Source organism: Talpa europaea, assembly GCF_964194135.1.
Source record: "Talpa europaea genome assembly, chromosome: 2".
In the NCBI taxonomy this organism is placed as follows: domain Eukaryota; kingdom Metazoa; phylum Chordata; class Mammalia; order Eulipotyphla; family Talpidae; genus Talpa; species Talpa europaea.
Genome location: NC_140068.1, coordinates 60971381 through 60996180, shown reverse-complemented (window position 1 = coordinate 60996180; position 24800 = coordinate 60971381). Strand labels below are relative to the sequence as shown.

Genomic DNA, 24800 nt, shown 5'->3' with positions numbered 1-24800 from the left:
CCCTAAATCACCTGTCAGACGCAGAGTACCATGACTGAAAAAGAGAATAATTTTTATAATGAAAGGAAAAAGATGTCTTTTTCTCCTCTGTAGAATTGTTAGGATGCTTAAGTATCTGTTATGAATAAAAGAAATGATCCCAAAGATGACCACAGTGAATACTTATAAGTAATTTAACAGGTCGGAAATGTCAGAAAGGAAAGGCTCAGGCTTTGAAGCAATGGTCAGACAAACAGGAAGAAAAACAAATAGCCTAAAAGTAAGAAATTATAAACAGAATAGAGAGGTTCTAGGGGTCCTCGGAAAACAGAACGGAGAAAAAAGTATTTTCTCCTAACTTGAGTCATTAACCTAAGTGATACTGGAAATAATGCCTGGGCCAAAAAGGCCAACATTTTTCATATATTTTATGAAGGGAGAAAGGGTTGACTTCTTTGCCATTTATATTAAAAAACAGGACTTTGCAGTTATTTTATGTCACTAAAAGTATAAACACCCCTATGTCTTTCTGCTTTAGAAAGCTGAGAAGAATCCAGTCCTGTTTCGCGGGTGAGAGGGCCTCGCTGTGCAGCAGCACTGTCATCTGTGAGTGCTCTGGTCATGCAGCCACAGCACAGAATGGTGCTTGCCTGTGAGACACAGGAATGTGAGTGAAAGGCTAGATCTGCCCTGGTCTTAGGAAAACTTAATTTTTATAATTAGCAACCTTTTAAATACAACAAGGCAAGAAAAAAATTCATAAATAATATTTTTAAAGATGATCTTTGACAATGTATTACATAATCGAGCCTGCTAAATACTGGAAAAAAACATGGTTAAAAAACCAACCAAAACAAAAACCTATGATCTTTGTAGTTGTTAAATCAAGTTCAGATGCTGATTTGAAGATTTTCAAATGTATTTTTGAAGTACTAGGAAAATTCAATACCTCAGAGAGATTAAGTATTTACATATATGCCCTTAGGTTGTTTATTAAAACTTAATAGCATTAACAGAAGGTTGAAAAATAACAGTAACGATAACAACCATAAAGTTGGTGCTAATTGTTGAATCTTACTAATGAACAAGGCACTATTCCTTATCTCAGTTTTCTACCACAAGGTTTCATTTTAAAGAAGAGGAAACAGTCTTACAGGAATTGTCCAAAGTCACCCAGCTGAAACTGGCAAAGCTGGGAATATGAAGCCAAGGATACATGTAAGAGTAAGTTCATACTCTACTATCTTCCAGTAATTGACTCATCAAACTATTTCAGAGTCCAGACTTTTCAGAAGTAAGACCAAAAAAGCTATAGCTTAATAGAACTATTTGGATCGCTATAGAGAATATTTACTTTCAGCAAGACATATTTTTACTTTTACCTTCTCTTATAATCTACAGCAGTGGTTTTATACTGTTCACAAAATCATACTGTTTCAGAAAAAATCGTAAGTCCCACAGATGGTTGACTGAAATTTCATTTTAAGTCACATTTAAAAACTATAATAGAAATTAATATGAAACCCCAATGTGCCATTTATATAACTGCAGTATTTTGAAGAAGTTCTGAGTGATTACTTTTGTCTTCTGCTTTGTTCTCATGCATATCTTAGAATATTCTCCGGCCATCTAGTACATATATAAACTTCCTGTAATGTGTATCACTGATTAGAAGAGCTAGGCTCTTACACTGGTTTTTTAAAGAATTCAAGTCTGCTTACTGAAAACAACTGTGCAAGCAGATCTGCTTGTGAGTAGACTATGACAGCACATATGTGACATGTACCTACACAGCAGTAAGAATGAGAAACGTGTTTAGTACACACCTTCATCACAGCAGAATTCTCTGTTGGTTAGTAACAAGTAAATGAGTAATGTGGCGTGATGGGAAAATTGTAATATTTGACTTTTCTATTTATATTTTAAAATGGAAATGAATAAAAAAAGACAAGAGAATGGTAACTCCTGGAATGGCAGTGACTCAAAATAAGAGATGCTGGGTTATATTTTGGTGTTTGATCAGGTTGTTGGTTACATGGATAAGTTCTGTATTTGAAAATACCTCAGATTGCACTATTGTGAGACATGAACTTTTCTGTAGGTGTTTTTAATTAAGAAAACAAAAAACAAAATAGTGTAAGCACATATTTAGAGTGAGTTAGTAATTTATCATTTATATTGCTCTTTTTCTCCATGTATCTAGATTGGTTTAGTGTGTTCAACTGGTCACACTCAGTTGAACACACTGATCAACTGAGACTTATAAAGCAAGCTGATTAATAAGTTATACTTTGCCACAATTCATACGCTAAATGAAGAAATTTTTTATACTACACAACAAAAACAAAATACAAAAAGTTAATGAAGGTCTGATGGTGATATTAGATGATAACAACTATTTCTAATTTCTGATTTCAAAAGACCATTATTATTGTCACTAACTTATAAGCATAGGTTCGAAATGCAAACATTTAGATTTATAAAATACCATTTTTACTTACAGAGTCATAAGTAAGATTTCATTTGGAGATGAAGATTTCACTGCTTTAAAAAGGTTTGAAAAGGTACTATCTGAAAGGCCTTTACAACCTTTTGTAAAGTCTAGGTGTCCCTAGGCATTTCAGAATTTTGAGATGTGATTTCCCTCTTTCTGCTATTGAAGAGACTATGGAAAAGCACAAAACAAAAATCTCATTGCTCCTACACCCGGCAAATTTAATTATCTGAATACTCTGAATTCTGAATACCCTGGAGGGACACAAAAAATTAGTATTCACCTACTGCTATGTATCAACAGCATTCATTCATTTTTTTAATAAGTGTTCATTTAGAAACAGACTTTAATTGGCATATTAGCATTGAGTGTAACCATTAGCAAGTCAGATTGTTTCAAAATGTGATGTAAAATTTTACCTATATGTATAATAGAAAATGCAAAATTTTATTGTCAATACAGCTATTATGTATTGATAGAGACTGATTATTAAATATTATACAGATAGTCCTAAAAATGAAGTCAAATAGTCATAAAATATTACATATTCAGAGAATACATTTGCAAACATTTTTACCTGTTCCTGTCATTTCATTATCCGTCACTTCTGGCAGGGCTTTGGGCTGAGTTGTTGCTTTATCTTCACCATCAAAGTTGACCTCTGCAACAGAGTCTAACGAATCAAGCAGCACTACTGGAACAATATAAAAGAAAAAAAAGACTAAGAATGTAGAGAAATTTGTATGGTTCCTTTAATTAATAAAATATTTTAATAATATAATATTAAAACAAGCCATATTGTTTTTTAAGCAAATAACTTATTACTGTATAACGCAAAGAAAAATGTTTACATTTAAATAATATATAATATTGTAATAAGCATGGTTTTCTTCTCATGTGCAAGAAAGTAGGCTAACATCAGCATATGTATCTATGGTTATATAAGTCCCATAACATTTAAGTGTGGAAAGCCTGAGAAAAATAACTAGAAATATTCTAAACCCTTCCCAAACTTTATTGAGACACAGTTGACAATATAAAAAATATATATATATTTGAGCTGTATAACTTGATGACTTGATATATGTATAAACTGTGAAATATTCACCACAATCAAGCTACTTAACATATCTACCACCCTAAATAGCTACTTGCGTGTGTTAAGAATGTTTGATTTCCCGTCTCAGCAAATTTCTCTTATACAATATTAACTATATTTATGTTGATGTACATGTGATCTCTAGGACCGTCTTGCATTACTGAATCTTTGTGCCCCTTCAACAACATTTTCCCACATCCCATCCCCCTAGTCCCTATTAACCTTCATCCTACTCTGTTCTTATTTTAGATTCCAAATATAAGTGAGATCATGCAGTATTGTCTTTCTGCATCTGGTTTATTTCACTTAGCATAATGTCATCCACATTGCCCCATGCTGTTGAAAATGAAAGAATTCCCTTTTCTTTTAAGGCTGAATATTATTACACTGGATATACACACACAGCAATAGGTAATTTTCTTTAACCATTCATCCATCAATGGACATTTAGGTTGTATCCATATCTTGGCTATTGTGATAATGCTCCAATGAACATGGGAGTAGAGATCTCTCTTCAAAATATATCTCCAGAAATGGGATTGCTGGATTTTAATTTTATTTTTATTTACAGTTTTTTTGTGTTTTTTTCAGGAACTCATGTTGTTTTCCATAGGAGCTATACCACTTTACATTCCCACCATGTATACAGGAGTCCATTTTTCCACACTCTTCCCAAAAAGAAGTGGGGATAATTCAAGCTATTTTTATTTGCATTTATCTTATTAGTGAAGTTGAGACTCTTTTCATATACCTTTTGGTCATTTGTACGTCCTCTTTACAAAAATGTCTATTCGAGTCCTTTGCCCATTTTTAATTTGGGTAAGTAGATTGTTTGTTTTTTTCCTATTGAGTTTCAGGAGTTCCTTGTATATTTTAGACATAAACACCTTCCGGGATTACAAATATTTTTTCCCATTCCATATTGTTCTTTTAAATTTTGTTGATGGTTTCCTTTGCTGTACAAACATTATTAGCTTGATGTAGTCCTACTTATTTATTTTTGCTTTTGCCTATCTTTGGTTTCAGTGTCAAATTGGAAAAAAAAAATCACGGTCAAGATCGTCAGGGAGCTTATTTCCTATGTTTTCTTTTAAAAGTTTTATGGCCACTGGTCTTATGTTCAAGGCTTTAATCATTTTGAGTTGATTTCTGTGTATGGAGTATGACAGGCTTCCAGGTTCACCTTTTGCATATCACTAGCTAGTTTTTCAAATATCACTTATTAAAGAGACCATCCTTTCATCACTGTGTATTCTTGGCACCTTTGTAAAAAATTGATCATATATGCAAAACTGACATATATGCAAAAATTAATTATCACATTTCTAGCTTCTTTATTCCATGATCTATGTGTCTATTTTTTAATGCCAATATCATACTGTTTTGATAATTTTGTAATAGCTTGAGGTGCAGAAGTGTGATGCTTCCAGTTTTGTTTTTCTCAATATTGCTTTGGCTAGCTGGGGTCTTTCATGGTTCCAAGTGAATATTAGGATTGCTTTCTCTATTCCTTTGGAATATTGATAGAGATTACACTGAATCTATAGATGAGCAGTATGGACATTTAAATAATATTAATTTTTAAAAATCATGAACATGGATTATCTACTTTTTTAATATCATCTTCTATTTCTTTGTCAAAGTTTTATAGTTTTCAATGTACAGAACTTTTATCTTGCTTAAATTTAAACATAAGTATTTTATTTTTTGATGCTATTGTAAATGGAATCATTTTCATATATTGTTTTAGTTATCAAGGTAATGCTGGCTTCATGGAATGAATTTGTATAAGTTTCTCTCTTTCATTTTTTGAAAGAGTTTAAACATTAGCATTAAGTCTTCTTTGAACATTTGACGGATTTAACCCATAAAGTCACCTGTTTATGGGCTTTTAAAATAGCAATATTCTTAAATATAACAGGAAAGATTCAAGACAAGTACAAGGGATACACTATTGAGAAAATCTGTGATCTTTAACTCATTAGTGATTTTTTTTAATGACATTGACTTATTCAGAATTAATTAGGTATAATTCTGAACAGAACAATTTTTTGTCAATATACATAATATTTACCGTTAGCCAGCATGCCAGTTTTCTCTTCTTCCTAAATTAAGAGATAAAATAATCATATGATCTGAAAACAGTTATATAAAATGACCACAGTGTAAATAATAATAAAATTTGAAAGCCAGTGCTTTATTCCACTATGAAAAGATCAGGAAACGTACTTTTTAGTTCTTTTTCACCAATAATTTTACAAGACTAAAGGTTATAGTTGGGAGAGACATCTAGAATGCACCAGTAATGAACTTACATCTTAATAAGAGTTGTTTAAAGTAATTACATGTCATCTGTTTGTTTACCCTACATAGAAATTCTTCAGTTTTTTAAACTATAATATAACATGGCTATTTCACATAGACTCCATTATTATAAAATCACCAATCTTTTTCCCCTTATTGTTTAAAATTAATGATCAGGGCCACCCTGGTGGTGCAAGGGGTTAAGCACTGCACTATGAAGCAATCCACAGCCTCTGCAGCACAAGTTCGATCCCCTGCTGGCCAGGGAGCAACCTACATGGAGAGGCAGACCTCTCCTGTTTTGCCCGCTGCTCCCCTCAGCAGTTATTTCAGTCAGTCTGCCTGTTCTGTTCCCTACTGTCTCTGGTGAATCCTCTCACCCCCCCCCCCCCCCGCTTCTCTGACCTGTACCCTAGCTCTTATATTCATAAATAAATAAATCTTCAAAAAAAATAAAATTAACAGGCCTCCCCTGGTGGTGCAGTGGTTGAGTGCTGGGCTGCAAGGCTACCTGCAGCCTCTGCAGCGCTGGTTCGATCCACAGCTGCCAGGCGAGGGTCCCAGATGGCACGCAGACCTCTCCTGCTGTGCCTACTGCTCCCCTCAGCAGTGTACTTCTTCAGTCTGCCTGCTCTGCTCTCCCCTCTGGCTCTGGTGAATTCTCTCACCCTCCTGCACTTCTGATTGTACCCAGTGCTTGTATAAATAAATAAATCTTAAAAAAAATAAATTAAATTAATGATCAATTATAACTTGTATTGTTATATCTGCAATTCAAGAGATAAAAATTTTAAAACCTCAGGTCACCAATGGCAAGATAGTTGAAATTTGTCAACATAATAAGTTAGCTTAGGCGAATTTTCTATTGAGCGTCACCTATATCCTCTATGCTTTAGTCAGTATATAGGATCATTACATAATAATAATTTTTAAGCCTTTCCTATTTTGATCTTTACACAGAAGGTTCTTTACGAGACTTCCAAGTTTAGTTATACTTATTATAAGCTTAACTTATGATAAGTTATATTTAGTATTATAAGTTTGGTTATATACTTATAACCAAAGTATATGCTTATACTTGTTATAATTTTGGTTATATACTTAAATACTTATAACCAAAATTATAGTAAGTATAACCAAGTTTAGTTAAACATATTATCCATACCTTCCACTGACCTATTTATTTTTCAGTAATAAAACTACCTTGCCACTGGTGACATGAGTTTTGAAAATTTTATCTCTTGAATCGTAGATGAAACAATACAAGTTATATTTGATCATTAATTTTAAACAATAAGGGAAAAAGACTGATGATCTTATAATAACAAGAGCCTATGTGAAATTTTATTAAAAATTATGAAAAATTTTACTTATTTGCAATCTTCCAGTATAAATCCCACTAAGTTTCTAAGGATAATCATCAGATCACATTCACATTAATCTGCCTCAAATTATAAGGTCACCTTGCTCTCACCCGCCAAAACTGAGTGATGTAAGGACATTCAAGGACTAAGTACTAGGCAAATTTTAAAATAAAAGTGTTTATAATAACCGAAAGTGCTTCATAGTCTATGGCTTTACACATGTTCAAAACATCTAGTCCTAACACACAGTCCCAAAAGAGATTATTACCCAGATCAAGACCAATATAACAAATAGTAACTACCCTGCTAGTTACTATTAGGTAGCTTCAAGAGTAAGTTCTGTCTGGCAGACAATATGTACTGTATCCTTAACCAGTCTTGGTAAGAACTGACAAGCAAAAAAATTAGGGTATAGCAACATTTAATGTGAACTGAATAATTTAATTCATTGTTAGTCAAGTAATTTTCACACAGTAATACTGCTTCTAACATAAATACAGAGAAGAAAAATCAATTATACTCCACAACGACAAGACCTATGAAAGAAAAGTATAATTTAATATACTTGTTTAAAAATTAGATTTGATATTTTGTTTTCAATTTAAATTTTTTTAAAGATTTATTTATTTATTTAAGAACTGGGGTACAGGCCAGATGCACGGGAGGGTGAGAGAATTTACCAGAGACAGAGCTGGAAACAGAACAGGCAGACTGAGGAAATACACTGCTGAGGGGAGCAGCGGGCGTGACAGGAGAGGTCCGCCATGCCATGTGGGACCCTCGCCAGATGGCCGTGATCGAACCGGCACTGCAGAGACTGCAGACAGCTTCAAAGCGTGGCGCTCAACCACCTGTGCCATCAGGGGAGGCCCTGTTTTCAATTTCTTTCTTTCTTTTTTTTTTATGGGATATTACAGCATGTATTTTTCAGCATTTCACCTTTTTTTTAAAGATTTATTTATACAAGCACTGGGTACAGTCAGAAGCGCAGGAGGGTGAAAGAATTCACCAGAGTCAGAGAAGGGAGCAGAGCAGGCAGAAGGACCGAAATACACTGCTAAGGGGAGCAGCGGGCGGCAGGAGAGGTTTGCCCGCCCGCCATGTGGGACCGTCCTCCAGTGGCCGGGGAGCAGCTGGGGATCGAACCGGCACTGCAGAAGCTCTGGCAGCTTCTCAACCCAGTGCTCAACCGCTGAGCCACCGGGGAGGCCCTCTGTTTTCAATTTCTAAAGCTTAACTCAAGGCAATTACATGCCAAAAGCAGTCTTTTAGAAAATGAAAGATTTAGACCTAAATTGACAAACTGAACTAAGAAAATGGCTGTGTTTTAAGAGACCTATAACTTTATAACAATGAATAAGACTTCATATAGTAACAATCTGCTAAGGTAATAAATGAACTGTAAAATATATAACTGACATATACCTGTTTGGGTGCATTTATTTTTTCTGATTTGGAAATTTCTTTGGAACTAGTATCTTCATCATTAGTAGTCAAAGGTACATCAATATCTTCATTTTCAAAATCATCACTGTAATTTTCTGAAGAAAATAATGTAAAAATATACAAGGTTCATACTCAAAGTCAAATTTAGGAAAAGACTGTTGATCTCCAAAGGAAGAATTCTGCATAAGAATAACTTATTGAAATATTAACATAAAGATACTTTTAGAGAACATTTTTTGCAAAGATTTAATAAAAATTAATAAAAAATACTGTAGGTTTATCTTTTTTTGTACTTTCAAAAAATTATGAGTTTTATAGTTTTGATTTTTGACTTTATTAATCAAATAAAAATTTCAAGAGTTGTCCAAAGACAAAAATTTCATATTTGTTTTTTAAAAACAAAACTCTTAAGTTGCTTCCTTACAAAAGGTCATACATTTGTGAAATCTTGCCACTCTTAAAAAGATTGAATTTTGATTTCTCTTTTATAAGTTGTATTTTTTGGTCTCTATAGGTATTTCTACTGTAAGTCTTATCACTACTTATATCAGATTGATTTCTAACCTTTTGACCTCCTTAGCTTTCCCTATTCCTTCGGTAAATATTGGCCCTTTATGACCATCATTGTTTCCCATTAATTCTCAGTGAAGTCCCCAATTCTATCTTGATGGCTTTGCAGAACAGAGAGGGTATCAATGTTAACATATATAAGTGATCTTCCCCCATCACTTATGGGGAAGATGGGGCAGGAATTATCTGACAACATCTCTTTGTCAATTTTTAACTTGCTGCTTTATACCTTTTAAATCAGAGGACTGATTGAAATCTGCAGATTCTAATGGAAAGAGAATGGCCTTTTTCAGAGAAAAACCAATCATCTGAGAAAAAAGCATCATCTTACTGTATTTTAAAAATTAAATATCACATTCAGAAATGGGGTGGTCTGATGGGGAAAGACTGTATGATTTACCAGAGAGTCTACGTCTGGAATGGCTGTCCTTTAGTATTTTCTCAGAATGAAGCATAGAACTTAAGTGTAATTAACAATGGAAGTTTGAAAATTAATTCCAGAGGGCTTACAAGTTAAATCAAGATGTCTCCTATGATATCTGGCTACAGAAATATCTTCACTTTAGTTCACAAGGAAAACAGCCTGGGTTTTGTAACCTAGATAAGTTAGGTTAGTTCGTGAACTACATTAACACCTATACTCAAAGGCTGAGAGGCTCACCTTTGCTTCTTGTCCAAATGAGAAAGAACATTGTTTGGGATTTTTTAAATATCAGTAGATATAAGTCACAAAAAAGCTATTGAAAAAAACTTAACATTACACATATTTCTATATCCTAGGACCAATAAACAATATTTAAGAATCTGAGAGTAAAGATAGAAACCAGTGAATTTTAAGTAACCTTAGAAATTATACTTGCTTTAAATTATGAACAAAGAGAGAAGAGCTCTGGGAAGGTATGACAATGAATTTAGACTAATGACATGAAATCAGAAAGGGATATAGTATTTGACAGCAAAGAGACAAGAACAAGAAATAGCTCAGGCAGTACAGCATAGCACTTAAGTATAGCATAGCTCAGGCAGTACAGCATAGCATTTCTGGTTCTAATTTTGCTATAGAAGGTTTTAATTTTAGCTATAGAAGGTTAGCATGTCATACATTTTCTCTTCCTCACTATTCCCATCTATAAAATATAAAAAAAAATTATAATAAACAATAAACCCTTTGGGTATTTATCTCAGAGTTGCTGACAAGATTAAGAGTTAAAGTATTTACAACAGTGGCTGATTTATAACATCAAATATATATATGTGTTATCTATTATGTTTAGTAGTAGTAATTATCTTTGCTAGTATTATAGCCAGTATTTCATTTAATCCTGACTGAAAGTTAATAAAGTCAAATATGTTTGATTGGGAAAAGTGCTAATCTAATGTGTGATTTTCAAAACTACATTTTTATAAATGTACTTAGTAAGTGAACAGTCATAGGCAAATACTACTGTCCAAATATATAATTGATATATACCACCCCCAGGAATTTGTCAGGAATAAAGTAGGCTTGAAGTTGGACAGAAATATCATTGGTAGACAAAGAGAAAAGAAATGGAAATAAAGGAAAGGAAAACAACATATCAGAGATTTAAAAAAAAACAAAAACAAGGCAAATTAAGCTTATATGAAAACAAAAGAACAAAACCAAATTGAAGGCATGGAGAAATATAAAATATAGGAAAAATATAAAATATAATATCTAGGTTCTTCCATATTCTTTGAAAAACAATGAGAATATAATTTATAGTGTCCTGACCTTTCAGGAAGAAAGATGTCATACATTCAAGGTTAAGAATGTTTCCATTATTTTATTCCCCACCCTTCTAACCTTGAAAATAGTATTTGCATAAGTAGAAAATGTTTTTAAAATTCAAATAAAATAAATAATACTCAATATAAAAGACTAAAAGATCCTTTTTGGAGATATTTCTTATTATTTGTTTGAAAATTTATGTGCAGGTTTTTTAGTATGATGAAAGCTAGAGGACTTTCTCCCTTGCCATAATGGATTTAAGACTTTGAAAACAACTGATAGATTGAACAAAATAGATAAAACAACTATTTTTAGACATTGGCCAAATGGCAGTGTAAGAATGTGATTCCTAAGAAATGATAAACAAATGAGCTGGGACCTTTACTTGCCTGATGGTAACTCCAGAGGCAACTCTGGAGTGCTGACCAGGACAGGGAGATCAGGACTGCCTCACCATGTTGAGAAGATACAGACAACTGTTAAGGAAGGCTCAAGAGGGCACTGACAGAGGAGGTAGCTATGTAAGAACAGAGCTCTAGAAATGGGCTTAAAGGTTCCCCTGAGTCTTTGCTGACTACTAAGCTCTTTCTGTATAGTTTGAGCAAACAACAATTGGGAAGCTACAGGATGCACAGTTCCAAAAATTCACACAGGAGAAAGAGTTAATGGAGCACTAAGCAGCATGGGTGGAAAAAGTCCTCACTTAGGGCCTCCCTGGTGACGCAGGCAGTTCAGCACCACACTATGAAGCTGTCCTCAGTTTCTGCAGCGCGGGTTCCATCCCGGCCAGCCGGCAAGAATCCCACACGGCGAAGCAGACCTCTCCTGTTTCGCCCGCTGCTCCCCTTAGCAGTGTATTTCTTTAGTCTGCCTGTTCTGTTCCCTACTCTGTCTCTGGTGAATTCTCTTACCCTCCTGTGTATCTGGCCTGTACCCTGGTTCTTGTGTAAAAATAAATCTTTAAAAAAGAAAAACAAAATAGAAAAAGTCCTCATTGATCAATAGGGTAATCAATGGAAACCTGAGAAGCACTGTGCCTTAAGCAGTGTTGAACTTTACCAAGAGTAAAGACTACTCTAGAATTCCCCTAACAAAGCATAAGAAAAATCTCCAAAGGATCAAACTGGCAGGATCAATAAAATGCCAGAACAAAACTCACCACTCTTTAAAAGAAAACAAAATCCACATACTCAGCAACATAAAACTCTGCAATATCAAACACCCACAAAAAAATCATTAGATTTCCAAGGAGAGAAAATGACCAATAAGAAGAAAATGCAATCAATAGAAAACCAGAAATGAATAAACACTGAGATAGCAAAATATGCAAAATATTGAGGTCTTGGGGCAGGCGGAGGGGGCGGTTGTTATTGAGGAAAGATATTAAAAATGCCAAAAAAAAAATGCTAAGAAAAATAATCATTCAATGACTTAACAGATTAAAGAAAAAGTTAGTGAACCTGAAAACAGAGCAATAGCAATTGAAGAGAGAAAAAAAAGCTTGATAAAATAAAAGTCTTAGCGACCTATGATAGAAAATTTTGCTTTCTAACATACTTACATAATTTGAAATAAGAATCAGAGGGCAAGGGCAAGTGTGGGAGGGCACTCCTATGAAATGGTATTCTAAAAGGAAAATCTAAAAGAGACTCATATTGTGAATCATAGGGCGACGAAGAAAAAAGTCCTACAGCAAAGAGTTATTTATAAATAACAGGCCTAAAGAAGGGATAAAATGGAATGCAATAAATACTCAATCCAACTGAATATGGGACAAAAGCAGTCACAACAACAAAAAAGATGGGAGGGTAAAATCAAATGGCAAAATAGTAAATAACCATAACCATTAGGATAAAGATATTTTTGTAAAAGGTAGAAACCTTTCAATTAGAAGTTAGAGACTGTTAGACTGGGTCAAAAAGCAAAAGCCAGCTTTATGTTATCTACAGGGAAATCATTTTAAATATAATCATACATAAATCAAAAGATGGAGAAAGGAAGATAAATTACTTCTCCAAATATGCTTTAGAGGTTTCTATCCTGGCCTCTATGGATTTCCCCAATCCTAGCACAAAATATCTTTTTTTTCTGTCTTCCCAACTGGTCCATTGTCCACTCATAGCAAATAAGGCAGCAAATGAGACGCTTTTAACAATTTCTTAGTAGCTCAGATTGTGACATAAGCAATTAACTCTGTATGTCCAAAGCTCTTTTCCAGACAGTATCATTTTTCTTTTAACTATTTTTCTCTTATGACTTTATTAAAAGCTTTATTATCTTTTCAAATATTGTACATTTTAAAACCCATGGCATTACCTGCCAGTTCTTCATACTTGAATTCATTTTCATGTTTATCTTCAGTTAGTTCTATATTAGCTTGATTACTGGAGAAAAATCATTTAATTTAGTATTACACAATAACACATTTCTATGCAATCTTTTGTATATAGTTTTTAAAATCTCTAACATACAGTTTTCTCAATTATGCTTGTTCTATCCAAAGCTAAAAACGTAAGAACCATAAGAAAAAGAGGCTTAAAGTCGAAGACTAATGGTAATTGCCAAAGCACTACCAAAAAAATAAATAAATAAATAAATAAAAATGCTGTTTAACTTTCTACACAAATATACAAAATTTTATACATAAATGCGTGCAATAATTTGTATATGAAATCACAGGGTTCATATATCCCTTTTAAACTAAAGATTAGGAATTCACAAATTATGAGAACCAATGAAGTCCACATGGAGGGCAGAAAAAATGCCATGGTCAGCATTTATAAGCTAATAAGCAATTTAATCCTAAAATGGAAGATAAATTCCTATTTATATGAAATCAAAAACTCTGCAAGGAGACAAAAGGAGTTTGAACAAGTTTAAATTATATTGGCTATATTAGTTCATGCATAGCTTTCTTTCAAACCAAGAAATCAATTCTACCCTTTTCAGTCCACAATCATTAAAGTGAGATTATTATCAGATCTAAGAAACTATAACTATTAGAACAGCAGACACTTGATAGTGCATATTCAACACTATGCTGCACACTGCCTAGACTGTTCTGCAGTAGCAAAATGAGTGGATAAGAACGTTGTTAAGAAATAAGAACAAGTTAAGATATATTGCAAAGGGGCAAAAAAATGTGTGGCAAACATATCTGTGCATGCTTAAATTGTATTGTCACTGTTGGGGCAGTCACCATGAGCTCTGAGTGTCCTTACACATTCTTGCTGGGTATGCCAGTAAGGCCCCTCTTTTCTAAATCATTTCTCAGAGTGGTGTTTGCAGTGAGCAACCTTGTGAGATTGAGGCAATGTTTCCACCCAAAGAGCAGGTTTATTTCCACTTACAGAGAAAGCAACAGATTCCTCAAGCACAGCAACCCTTTCCTGTAAAGCAACTGACTGCATGGGTCGACTCTCATGATGGGCCCTTGTGTTACGTAACCTCTGTATGATTGGTGGGACATGGGGAAACGGAGGCAAATAAACATAACACTCAGGGTCTATTTTTATGAGAAATGAAGTCCTTTGTTTCTGACTCAGGAATCTTGGGTCTTTTGTTAGCATCTATATATAAAACTGGCAGGATAACTTGTTAGCTTAAAATTAAGGTGACAATCTCAGACCCTGCAGTTTGTAAAGTCACTGTTCTGCTTCCTCCACTATCTATAAGAAGTGTCTTGAGGAAAACATGCACTCTAACAAGAGGTTATGATTGTCCTCATGCCTATAATTATAGTTTGGTGTCCGTAAAATCTTAGTTACAATCAGACTTTCATTTATAATTCAAAAAATTAAACTGAAACTGAGGAAATTAAAGACATCGGGGTTCACAAAGGACTTGAAAATATCAGAAGTTTACTGCATTCAGAGAGAACCAGCTGAATCTCTAGTAGGTTTCTTGGTGGTCATCAGTGTCAACCATGTACAAAAGCTGGACACAGACCAAAATGTCGATGTTTTGTACTTCCCCTTCCCTTTCAGTTTCTTTATCCCTCAGTTTATAATAGCTACTGGGAGCTCTTACCTACTTATCGGTGGAAAACCACTGAATAAGTTACTTCCCACTCAAGTCTGTGGCATATACCAAAAATAAAGAGAAACAAAAAAATTATTTAATGATTATAGTATATTTACAATACCTATGTAAATCTTTAAATTGTGTGGAGTCATTAGAATCCAATTCCTTATTTAGTCTTGAATAATCAATGGAAGATGTTAAGCCTTTCTCTAGTCTGGCAAAAAACTGCTCTTTTTCCTCTTGTTCTTCCAATGTGTCCAATCCCAGTCCAAGAACACTATGATTGAGCTCAGAAACTACTATCTCTAAATAGAAAGAACAAATAAACTTTATTAATATACACAATTTTGATGAAATTAATGTAAAGATTATTGACATTAAAAATTAAATTTTTAAAAAATATAAAAACAATCTTGCACTTACAAAATATTTATGTTTATAGTCAATATGCAGTGTTACAAGGTTTCTCTAGAGATGCAATTCTCAGCCTTCAAGGAAGATATTAAATCTGTTTACATGGTTCAGCAAAGGTGGCGCCAAAGTAGTTATGAGATGATTTTTATAAAATATTTTGATTATAAGCATAGTAATTAATAAACTGTCACCTCATATTCCTTATATTTCTTACCGTTTGTTTCTAAGCTGTCAATACTTAAGATAGAGGTTCCACTGCTCTTAAGAAATTGAATCCTTTCAGTAGATTCTTCTTCTATATCCAAAATGGGCTGTGAAGTCTTTTTGGTTTTTAAGTAGCTTACATTTGTCCCAACCAGTCCTAAGGATGGTATTGATATAGTTAGATATTTATGCTCAAAAAATTGCATTGACTATTATGCCAACACAGTATAATACTAATTTTGTGGACTAAAGCTACGAAACAGATGTGGTTTACAAAATGAAATGCATCAGACCTAAAGTTCCCAAAAGAAAAATTACAGCTCTACTTGTTTTCATAGCATTTTAACAGACTTTTTAAAAATTGCATAATGAGACAAGATTTTTATTTTTTTTTAATTTTTTTTTGAGATAAGATTTTTAAAAACTGTTTTGTGGCACAATTACTTAACAGAGTATACCATGGGACTGTGACTATATGAAGGAAGAGCAGGACATACTGCGTGAGCTGTTCCAAGCAGAGAAAGAGAAGGCACACACATATAGTCAACAATGGGAGGGGCAGGTCACATTTGTAAACAAAAGGGTCAGTGAGGTTGGATCTAGAGTTTGAAGGTCAGCCTGGCAGGAAATAAGCCCAGAGTAGGCACTGTTGGTCAGACTAAGTTTGGCCTCACATGGTAGGGGTAGGGTTTTGCTCTTTATTTGAAAAGCACTAAAAATTAACACAAAAAAAATCTGTAACCTCAAAATTTCTTTACCTTAATGGTATATATTTGATGTAAAAAACTGATATGTGGTTAAAGTAAATAATTACATTGGGATAGAAACATGAAAACTAGAAAAATACCACTTTTACTGAGAAGGAAGTTTTACTAAGTATTCAGAAATTCAGACTTACATCTCCTAACTAGTATCCTCTTAGAAAGGATTTAAAATTCATTTATTTTATGACTGTGTGAGTAATGGTTTTACTGAATCAAATAATTTCTACACAGCTGCATACATACTGCAACAGACACTCCAAATGAAAATGTGCACGTTGAGGTTGGGGTGCTCAGAGTCCCACTGTGGCTCTGAATCGACTCAGACATGTGACCACACAAGATGTGAATCAAGCTCACAAGAGACTAATATAACAGACGTCAAAATCCAGTAGTGACTTATAATGCAGAATATAACTGGTTAGAGTAAGATCAGATCAGTTCAACCTCTTAGAAGAGCATGCCATCATCTTATGGCAATTGAAAAAGAAAGTAAAAGGGTAGAAGTTTGCTCCATGTTGATATTTAAAGGTGTCTATACAACAGTGGTAATGCAATCTTCATCCAGGGTATTTAATTCTCATTTAACACTAGGCACTCTTGATGACAAGATTTTCTTGTCGTTGTACATAAGTGCCTAGTATAGGAACATAACTTTAAGTCAATAAATGTTTGTGATTGAACCAGGGACCAGGTTATAACCTTGAGCAAAGATTTCTTCTCCCCTGAGTTCAGATAAGACATTTTCAAAGTTTGCTTAAGTATTACTAACCAAATCCACCTCTAATTGATATATTCTTTAAAAAAAATACCTTTAGTCAGGCAACATTCAAATGTTTTATCTAGGACCTATTTTTGCCTTTAGAGTGAGTTTACAGATGCCTTCTCCTACGTATTACTTTCTAGAAAAGAGACTTTCATGCTAATTAAGCTCCAAATCTTTGTCAACAACTCCAACAGTACTTCATCATCCTTTTCAAGTACCAACAGGGGAAAGTTTTCTAAAAAACAATTCTTCACATGCAAACTTCATAGTTGGATAATTTAGGGATTTATTAAAAATGCACAGAATTTCTCAATAAGGCACTTCCTTATGATACAGTATTAAGAACACAAAGAAGTGACTGTCAAATTTAATCTAGCATTTATTTATCAAATACTTTTATTATTTACTGTTGAGGATCAGGGAGCAAAAGAAAATAGAAGTATTTTCTGGTTCCAGAAAGCTCCTAACCTCAGGAACAGCCCTATAGGTTACCACTATTAATATAAAGTTTGATGGTGTTTCAACATAAGAACAAAGGAGAAAATAATTGTGAAGACGGAGTTAGAAGAATTAGGGCAGGTTTGCAAAAAAGAAGTAATACCTAACTTTACTGGACAAAAGAGGTGAGAAAAAGGCATTCCAGTGGCAAGTAAGCATGAGCTAAGGAACAGAAGCATGAAGCCAAGGGTGTTTTCAGGAAATAAAGAATAATTGAGTGTGGCTGCAGTCATGAGGCTAGAAAGGAGGGTTCCAGTTAGAGCCTTAACTGTTCACATAAAGGAATTCTGGCACAATTTTATGTGCAAAACAATAGCCACAGGTTAATTTTTGTGAGAAAATTTCTGTATCCCTACAGAAGAGATAAAAAAATACTATAGGTTTACAAAATAATGTTTACAAAATAGTGTTTAACACTAATCCACACAAAGTGTAAACACTTAATATAAGTATTCTGGGGTTCCTTATGGATATGTAAGTATACTGAAGAAAACACTAAAGAGTAATTTTCCATTTATAATGCCATGACTAGAAACAGTTTTGGTTAAGATATTTACATGTGCCAGACAAAATCAATAATGAGTTTTTCACATTAAAGCAGTAAATTATTAGCAACAAGCAGATGCTAATAGAATGATACCAGAATCTATAGATTCATTAAAATCTTCCTGATACAATAAAATTAATGCATTGCCAGAATATTTTATTAAATCACCAGGTCAATTTTATATTAAACATAATATATACCTATATTATTCATCACCTTAATTTGAACAGAAAGCTCTTAATGTAAAATAATACGATATGCAGAAACATATTCTCAAATATATAAATATATAATATTGTGAAATAATACTAAAATCAATTCAAATCTCAAAAATTCACATTATCATTATTATTTTCTTTATATACGTATAGCACCACAGCAAAACCCAGAATTGAAAGTATTGACTGACCCCTTGTGGTCAAATAATTTAAAAATGAAAATCAGCAATATTTACCACCATCTTCAAAATCATCCTCAGTTATCCACCATGGCACTGTGTCAATCCTTTTCATTTCCTTTTTAGGTTGTCTAAGTGTATTGTTTGAATTTTCAAAAGAGTCATCTGAAAGCTGAATCAGACGCAAAATTATGTTCTGAATTCAAGAATCACATTCATCATTAAAAATGTTTCTATTCATTCTCTTAGAATTTAGCTATTACATAAACAACAGTCTCAGCAACAATGTATGAATTAACATCTTTAAAAGTACGTAGGCAAAATAACTTAAAAAAAAACAAACATAGATTTCTAAATATCAATTTCACACAGAGATTTAAAGAAGCAGACTAACTTAAGAAAAAAAAATATCAACAAGAACAAAGAAAAAAAAAATTGATGAAGAAATTTAATCAGGAAAGGAAAATGAACCAATTGTCTACTAGACATTCTTTAGGGTCTAAGAATAATTATTAAGCAAAATTACCTAGTATCACTCTGGAAGAATACACAATCCCAAGACCGGGAAGAACTAAATTTCAGGTGTTTGTCAGAGAAATTAGAATTTTGTTACATGATATATAAATTTTAATAAACTTTTATGAACATCTCTGGGTTTTAGCCCCAAATTTTACTACAGTACTAAATCCCCTACTCTAACCCCAAACTACCCCCCTCACTCTCGGCTACTAACTTGCGGAGTCAAACAGATCTGATTCAGATTTCAACTTCAAAACATTTTAGCTACATTATTTATGAAAATTTAGCTTTTTAAATTTATTCGTATGCAAAACAAGCATAGTAGCACTTAACTTGCAGGGTTGTGGAGAAGATCTAATGCAGCACTACTATCTAACGAAATTCTCTATTCTCCACAATCTTCCATATTGCTTTCTAGATTACTATCATTAAAAACAAAACAAATTAAAAAGCTAATCCCTAGATAGTAACAGCACTAGTGTGGATATGGAGAAACTGGAATATAACATGCTAATACACCACTGATGTGAAGTTAAAATGGCATACAAAACAGCCTGGCAGTTTCTCAAAAGGTTATACAGAGTAACCATGTGACCTAGCATTTCCACTCAAGCTCCTAGGTATATACACAAGAGACATGAAAACATACATTCACACAAAAACCTAAATAAACCATTTATAGTAGCATTATTCACCACTGAGAAAATGTGGAAAGGACTCAAATATCCATTAATTCAAAATGTGAAAGAATTAAAACATCCATTAATTGGTAAGCAGGTAAACAATACATGGAACATCCATATATTACTCAGTTATAAGAAGGAATGGAGCACTGAGAGATGCCATCACATGAAAGACTTGAAAACATTAGGCTAAGTGAAAGAAGCCAGTCACAAAGGCTACACATTGTATGATTCCATTTCTAAGAAGTGTTTATAATAGGTATATTCTCAGAGACAGAAAGTACATTAGTAATTACCTGAGGCTGGGTAAGGCTACAACTAAGGTACAGGGTTTCATTTGGGGGTGATAAAAATGTTCTAAAATAACTGTGATTGTGTAACTAAGAATATATTAAAAACCACCAAATCAGATATTAAATGGGTGAAGTGTATGCTACGTAATATCTGAATAAAGCTGTAAAAAAAGGTCAATCCAACCAATTTCCTTAAAAACAAAGTTACATAAACTGTATCTGTGAACAACCTGAGCAATAACTTATCAGAATAACATAAGAAACCAGCATGACTCTGAAAACATGGTTGTTTGTTGTTAAAAATAAAACACTGCCTAATCCAACTCTCTAACATAAGAGTTTTTGTGAGTTGAAGATATTCAAGATATTCAAGTTGAAAATAAATACAAGATATACTTAGAAATGTGATAGTTACCTTTAACTGTATAAATAGAAAAAAAAAACTTCTCTGGTATAAACTGATTTTTTTTTAAATATTTTTTATTGAAATAACACTGCATTATGAAATCATGTAAGTTTCAGGTGTGCAAAATGAAAAATCAATATGGGCATATGCTAAAAGTCTAATTCTGAGGTACTAATATTTAAAATGAGATCTTTACCAGCCAGGTAAAGAATAAGGAAACAGCCTTACTGGAAGAGGGAACAGGTAGCTTAAAGCTCTTTAATGAAATAAGTTTGGCGAGACTGGGGAAGAAAAAACGTCAGCATAGTCTAAGTGGATAAGGAAGAGTGATACAGTCAATGAGGTAGGCATGAGTAAAATCATGAAAACCCCAGGAAGGAGGTAGGATTTTACTGTAGAAGAGGGGATGCCAATAGAGTGTTTTATGTTAGGAAGAAACAGAAGCTGACTGAGGTAATGACATGCTGACTGCATGGTGGTGAGGGAATTCTGGGACAGTATCTGGGAACTGCTGCAGTAACCCAGGTGAGATGACAGTGTTCCCCACTAGGATGGCAGCAGTGAAAAGGGGGAGAACTGAAGGGTAACTGAAGGGTAATCAAAGGAGGAGTCTCTTGTGAGACAAATTTAAATACAGCTTTTAAACATTAAAACTTACCTCTTTCATGAATTGTTCAAACTCTTCATCCAACTTTTCTTTGGAATAGTGAGTCATAATCAATAATTTTCTTCTTCCAAAGTAAACATTCCAAGATATTTCTAACACTGGAAACACTAAACAAAAGGTATAAACGTCTTTTGAAGAAATGATGTTACAGCATTGAAAACAACCAGAATTAAACTTGAGCTGTTTCTCTTAGGATTTAGAATATATGTGCACAATTACTGACCAGTTAGCTGGATAAAAGATTCCAAATTCAGTAAAAAGCTTATATGGACAAGCTGTTTCACATGTCCTTTACTTGTGGGAGTCAGAATCACATTTTCATTGTTAATATTCAATTGTTAAAGGGTGCTTTCCACAATATTTCCTAAATCGGGGAAGGAAGGGGTAGAGGGAAGGGGGTGAAGGAAGGAAGAGAGAGAGAAAGAGAGAGAGAAAGAGAGAGAGACAGAGAGAGACAGAGAGAGACTGGTTGATTAACATATCCGTTCCTCTCAAGAAATCTTTGAAAAGTTATCAAATACAAAAGACAGTTTCTGTTTTGCAAAACAGTTTGTGCTCTTATTATCCAGCTAGACACTTATTAATCCTTATTGTTTTACAAAATATATTTTCCAAGTAAGGAGACGTTTCCTGATACAGACAAACGGAGATAAAGACCCAGAAACTACCTAACAAAGTTAAAGCAGTATACAAATAACAACGAATTCTATTTCTTTTGGAGAGAGGGAAAATTAACAATGACTTGCATCGCCAAATTCTACCTTGTTCTCCTAAAGAGCCCAACTTCAGATCTGCCCCAATTTCTGGCCTGTACCTCTGAAGAGCTTGCAGCCCAGCTCTCGCGCAGAGGCGGGAGGTGTGGATAACCAGGCAACAAATAGCCCAACTTGCAGAATCACACCTCCTGTCCCTCATTAGCATTTCCGATCTGTCAGAGACGAGGCAGCTAAGATCTCGGGATGGGGAGCACCCTACTGTAAGGGTCCGGGGCCCCGGAAGCTAGGGTTGGGGGGACGGCGGGCAGACAAAGACCCCCGAGCAATGCAGTCGGGAGGAGGTGGGGATTACAGCCCAGCAGGCCGGGTCTGAGGACGCCGCTACCGAGAACCGAGAGGGAAGCCAGAGTCCAGCCTCACTTACCTTAGCCTCTGAATTCCGCGCTTTCTGGGAAGGTGGGAGCAGGCCCGGCAGTTGCCAAGGTAACAGACGGAAGGGGCCGGGCTCCCAGTCACGTGATCCGAGTGATCACGTGGCTCGTGAGTCCCTTGAGACTGCGGCTTGTGTCTTTTTGTGCCTCTGCAAGCGAGATTTGGAACCGCCGAGGCTCAGTAGGATAGTTTAGCAGGTGAGGCCATCCCGCAGCACTAATTGCTAGGCCCGGCTTTTCTCTGCGCTTCCTGGAAGGGCGGAAGGCGCGGGCATGGCGGAGGCTGAGCCCCCGGCGTGGCTTGCTGGGAAATGTAGTGCAGCGCCCCAAAACTCGTATTTCCGCACTTTCCCACTCCTCCCACTCGCTGCCGGAAGTTTTGAAAAATTTAATGATCGCATTTTCTGTGTACAAAGCCCTCTGTGGGCGTTGTGAGACAAACTTGAGCCAGTGAGAAAGCACTGTGTTGTCTGGGTAAGGATTCTTCCACCATCTAGTGGACAAGAAATTGAAAATACACATGCACGCAGATCTTGTAAAGACCCTGTTACTAGTCTCTGTGCACAGCTGCTTTCCCGCTGCTCCCTCTATTGCCTCATTCTTTAAAGATTTATTTATTTATTTATTTATTTATTTATTTATTTATTTATTTATTTATTTATTTATTTATACAAGCACTGGCTACAGTCAGAAGCACGGGAGGGTGAGAGAATTCACCAGAGCCAGAGCAGGGAACAGAACAGACAGACTGACGAAATACACTGCTGAGGGGAGCAGCAGGCACAGCAGGAGAGGTCTGTCACGCCATGTGGGTCCCCGATCGAACCGGCGCTATAGAGGCTGCGGGCAGCTTCATAGCCCAGCACTCAACCACTGCGCCACGGGAGAGGCCCTATTGCCTCATCCTTTGACGGCATCTTACAATTACTTTCTTGGATTTTTAATTTAATTTTTGCTATTTCTTAAAAAAATAGTTGGAATTTGAGAGGATAGCGTTTAGTATAGTGGAAGTAAAATTGATGACAATAGTTAATAGGATTGCTTGCAGCGGACATAATTCAGGACCATCTCTGGCGTGAACTTTTCATTCAGCAAATGAAATGGTTATTGCACTCCAAATGTATACATGCTAGGAGCGGTGCCATACGATAACCTTTTGAATAATAACAGAGATTGTAAAAACTATTATTTATTGAGCACCTAAGTTGGTAAGAGCTTAACATTTCAGTCTTTCACTCAATCTTCACAATCTACATGTCATTCAATGCAGTCTGTATTTTGTTTCTAATATGTGATTATAAGGGCAGGAGGACAGGGAGCAGGTTCTCTATGACCCGCGCAGACGGGGTAAAGGAGGGAGTGGGTCCTGGAGCCCTCAGTGGCTTTTCAGGCTTTTATTTGGGATTTACCAGGTACACGGCAGGCAGGGATGCTGGGGGGCCAGGAGGCTGGCAGGCCTCCCAGCACCCAGTAAGTCTTCATGCTACCTGGACTCTCTGGCATTCTCTGGTGGCCTTGTTCTCTGCTGCTCTCCTGGTTCTGCTCTCTGCTGGCATCCCCATGATGCTGCCCTTATAAGCCCAGTCTCTCAGCACAGGTTTATCCACTTACCCATGCCCACACCCTACTCCAGGTGCCCGCCATCAGGTATGCATTCAGGACCACAAGGATCCATCATCAATCCTAATGGCGGAGGGCAGAAAGCCTGATACTTTTTATTTACCCTACAGTGATAATGAATAAGACAGAATTCTGGTCCTTTGGACATGCAGAGTAATCAGAAACTTGCACTTCAAAAAGAAAACAGCTCTCATAGCAGAAGTAGGGTGTGTTAGGAAGATACTAGAGATTGTCTTACTCCCTGAGAGGCTAGAGTAGCTTCTTATATAAAATGATATCTGCATTGAAACCTAAACCATCTAAGGATCAATAGAAGATAGCAAAGGTTAATGAGTGGCAGTTTTTAGTCAAAAGGAATCCATTTAAAAGTTGCTCAAAATCTCAATGAAGTTGTGATCCCATTTTAAAAATGAGAAGCTGAAATAGATTAAGTAGCTTGCTGAAAATCCTAGTGACTGAACCAGAATACAAAACGTGTTTTCACTTCCTTATCCACTTTCAGTTCTATCATCCTGCCATTGATTAAATACTTTCCACTGCTTTACCCCACTCGCCCTTTCAAGCAGTCTAATCTAGAGCTTTTGACTATAATTTAAGAGAATCACCTGACAACTATAACCTTGTCTTTTACTCCTGCTACAACTTCTGGGACCACTTCCACTCAGGCTTTGACTAGTTTCACACACATGTAACTTGACTGTAAGCTTGGTCCTGCAGTGTGGATCATTGCCTGCATTTTTTTTTTGTGTGAGGTGACAATCATTAAAGGGCAATTACAAAAACTGTGAATTGATAAACTAAAAGCAAATCTAGGGACAGAAAGTCTGGGTCTTCTTTCTGGGCCTTGTC

The 24800-nt window shown here is 35.1% G+C and overlaps 1 protein-coding gene across 2 annotated transcripts in view; it reads right to left on the bottom strand.

The window, feature by feature from the left end:
- CEP162 (centrosomal protein 162) overlaps nt 1-21232 on the bottom strand; it is a gene marked incomplete at its 5' end in the record, with an annotated part of 72786 nt that extends 51554 nt beyond the window's left edge. Inside the window, 8 exons of one of the 2 annotated variants that reach the window (XM_084228413.1) lie at nt 3051-3167; nt 5647-5677; nt 8666-8781; nt 13323-13390; nt 15151-15334; nt 15658-15804; nt 18674-18788; nt 21176-21232. In XM_084228413.1, coding sequence (XP_084084539.1) covers nt 3051-3167; nt 5647-5677; nt 8666-8781; nt 13323-13390; nt 15151-15334; nt 15658-15804; nt 18674-18788; nt 21176-21232 — 835 coding nt within the window. The remainder of the gene's footprint in view (nt 1-3050; nt 3168-5646; nt 5678-8665; nt 8782-13322; nt 13391-15150; nt 15335-15657; nt 15805-18673; nt 18789-21175) is intronic. The other variant, XM_084228414.1, reaches the window with a different exon arrangement.
- Between the last annotated feature and the right edge of the window lie 3568 nt (nt 21233-24800).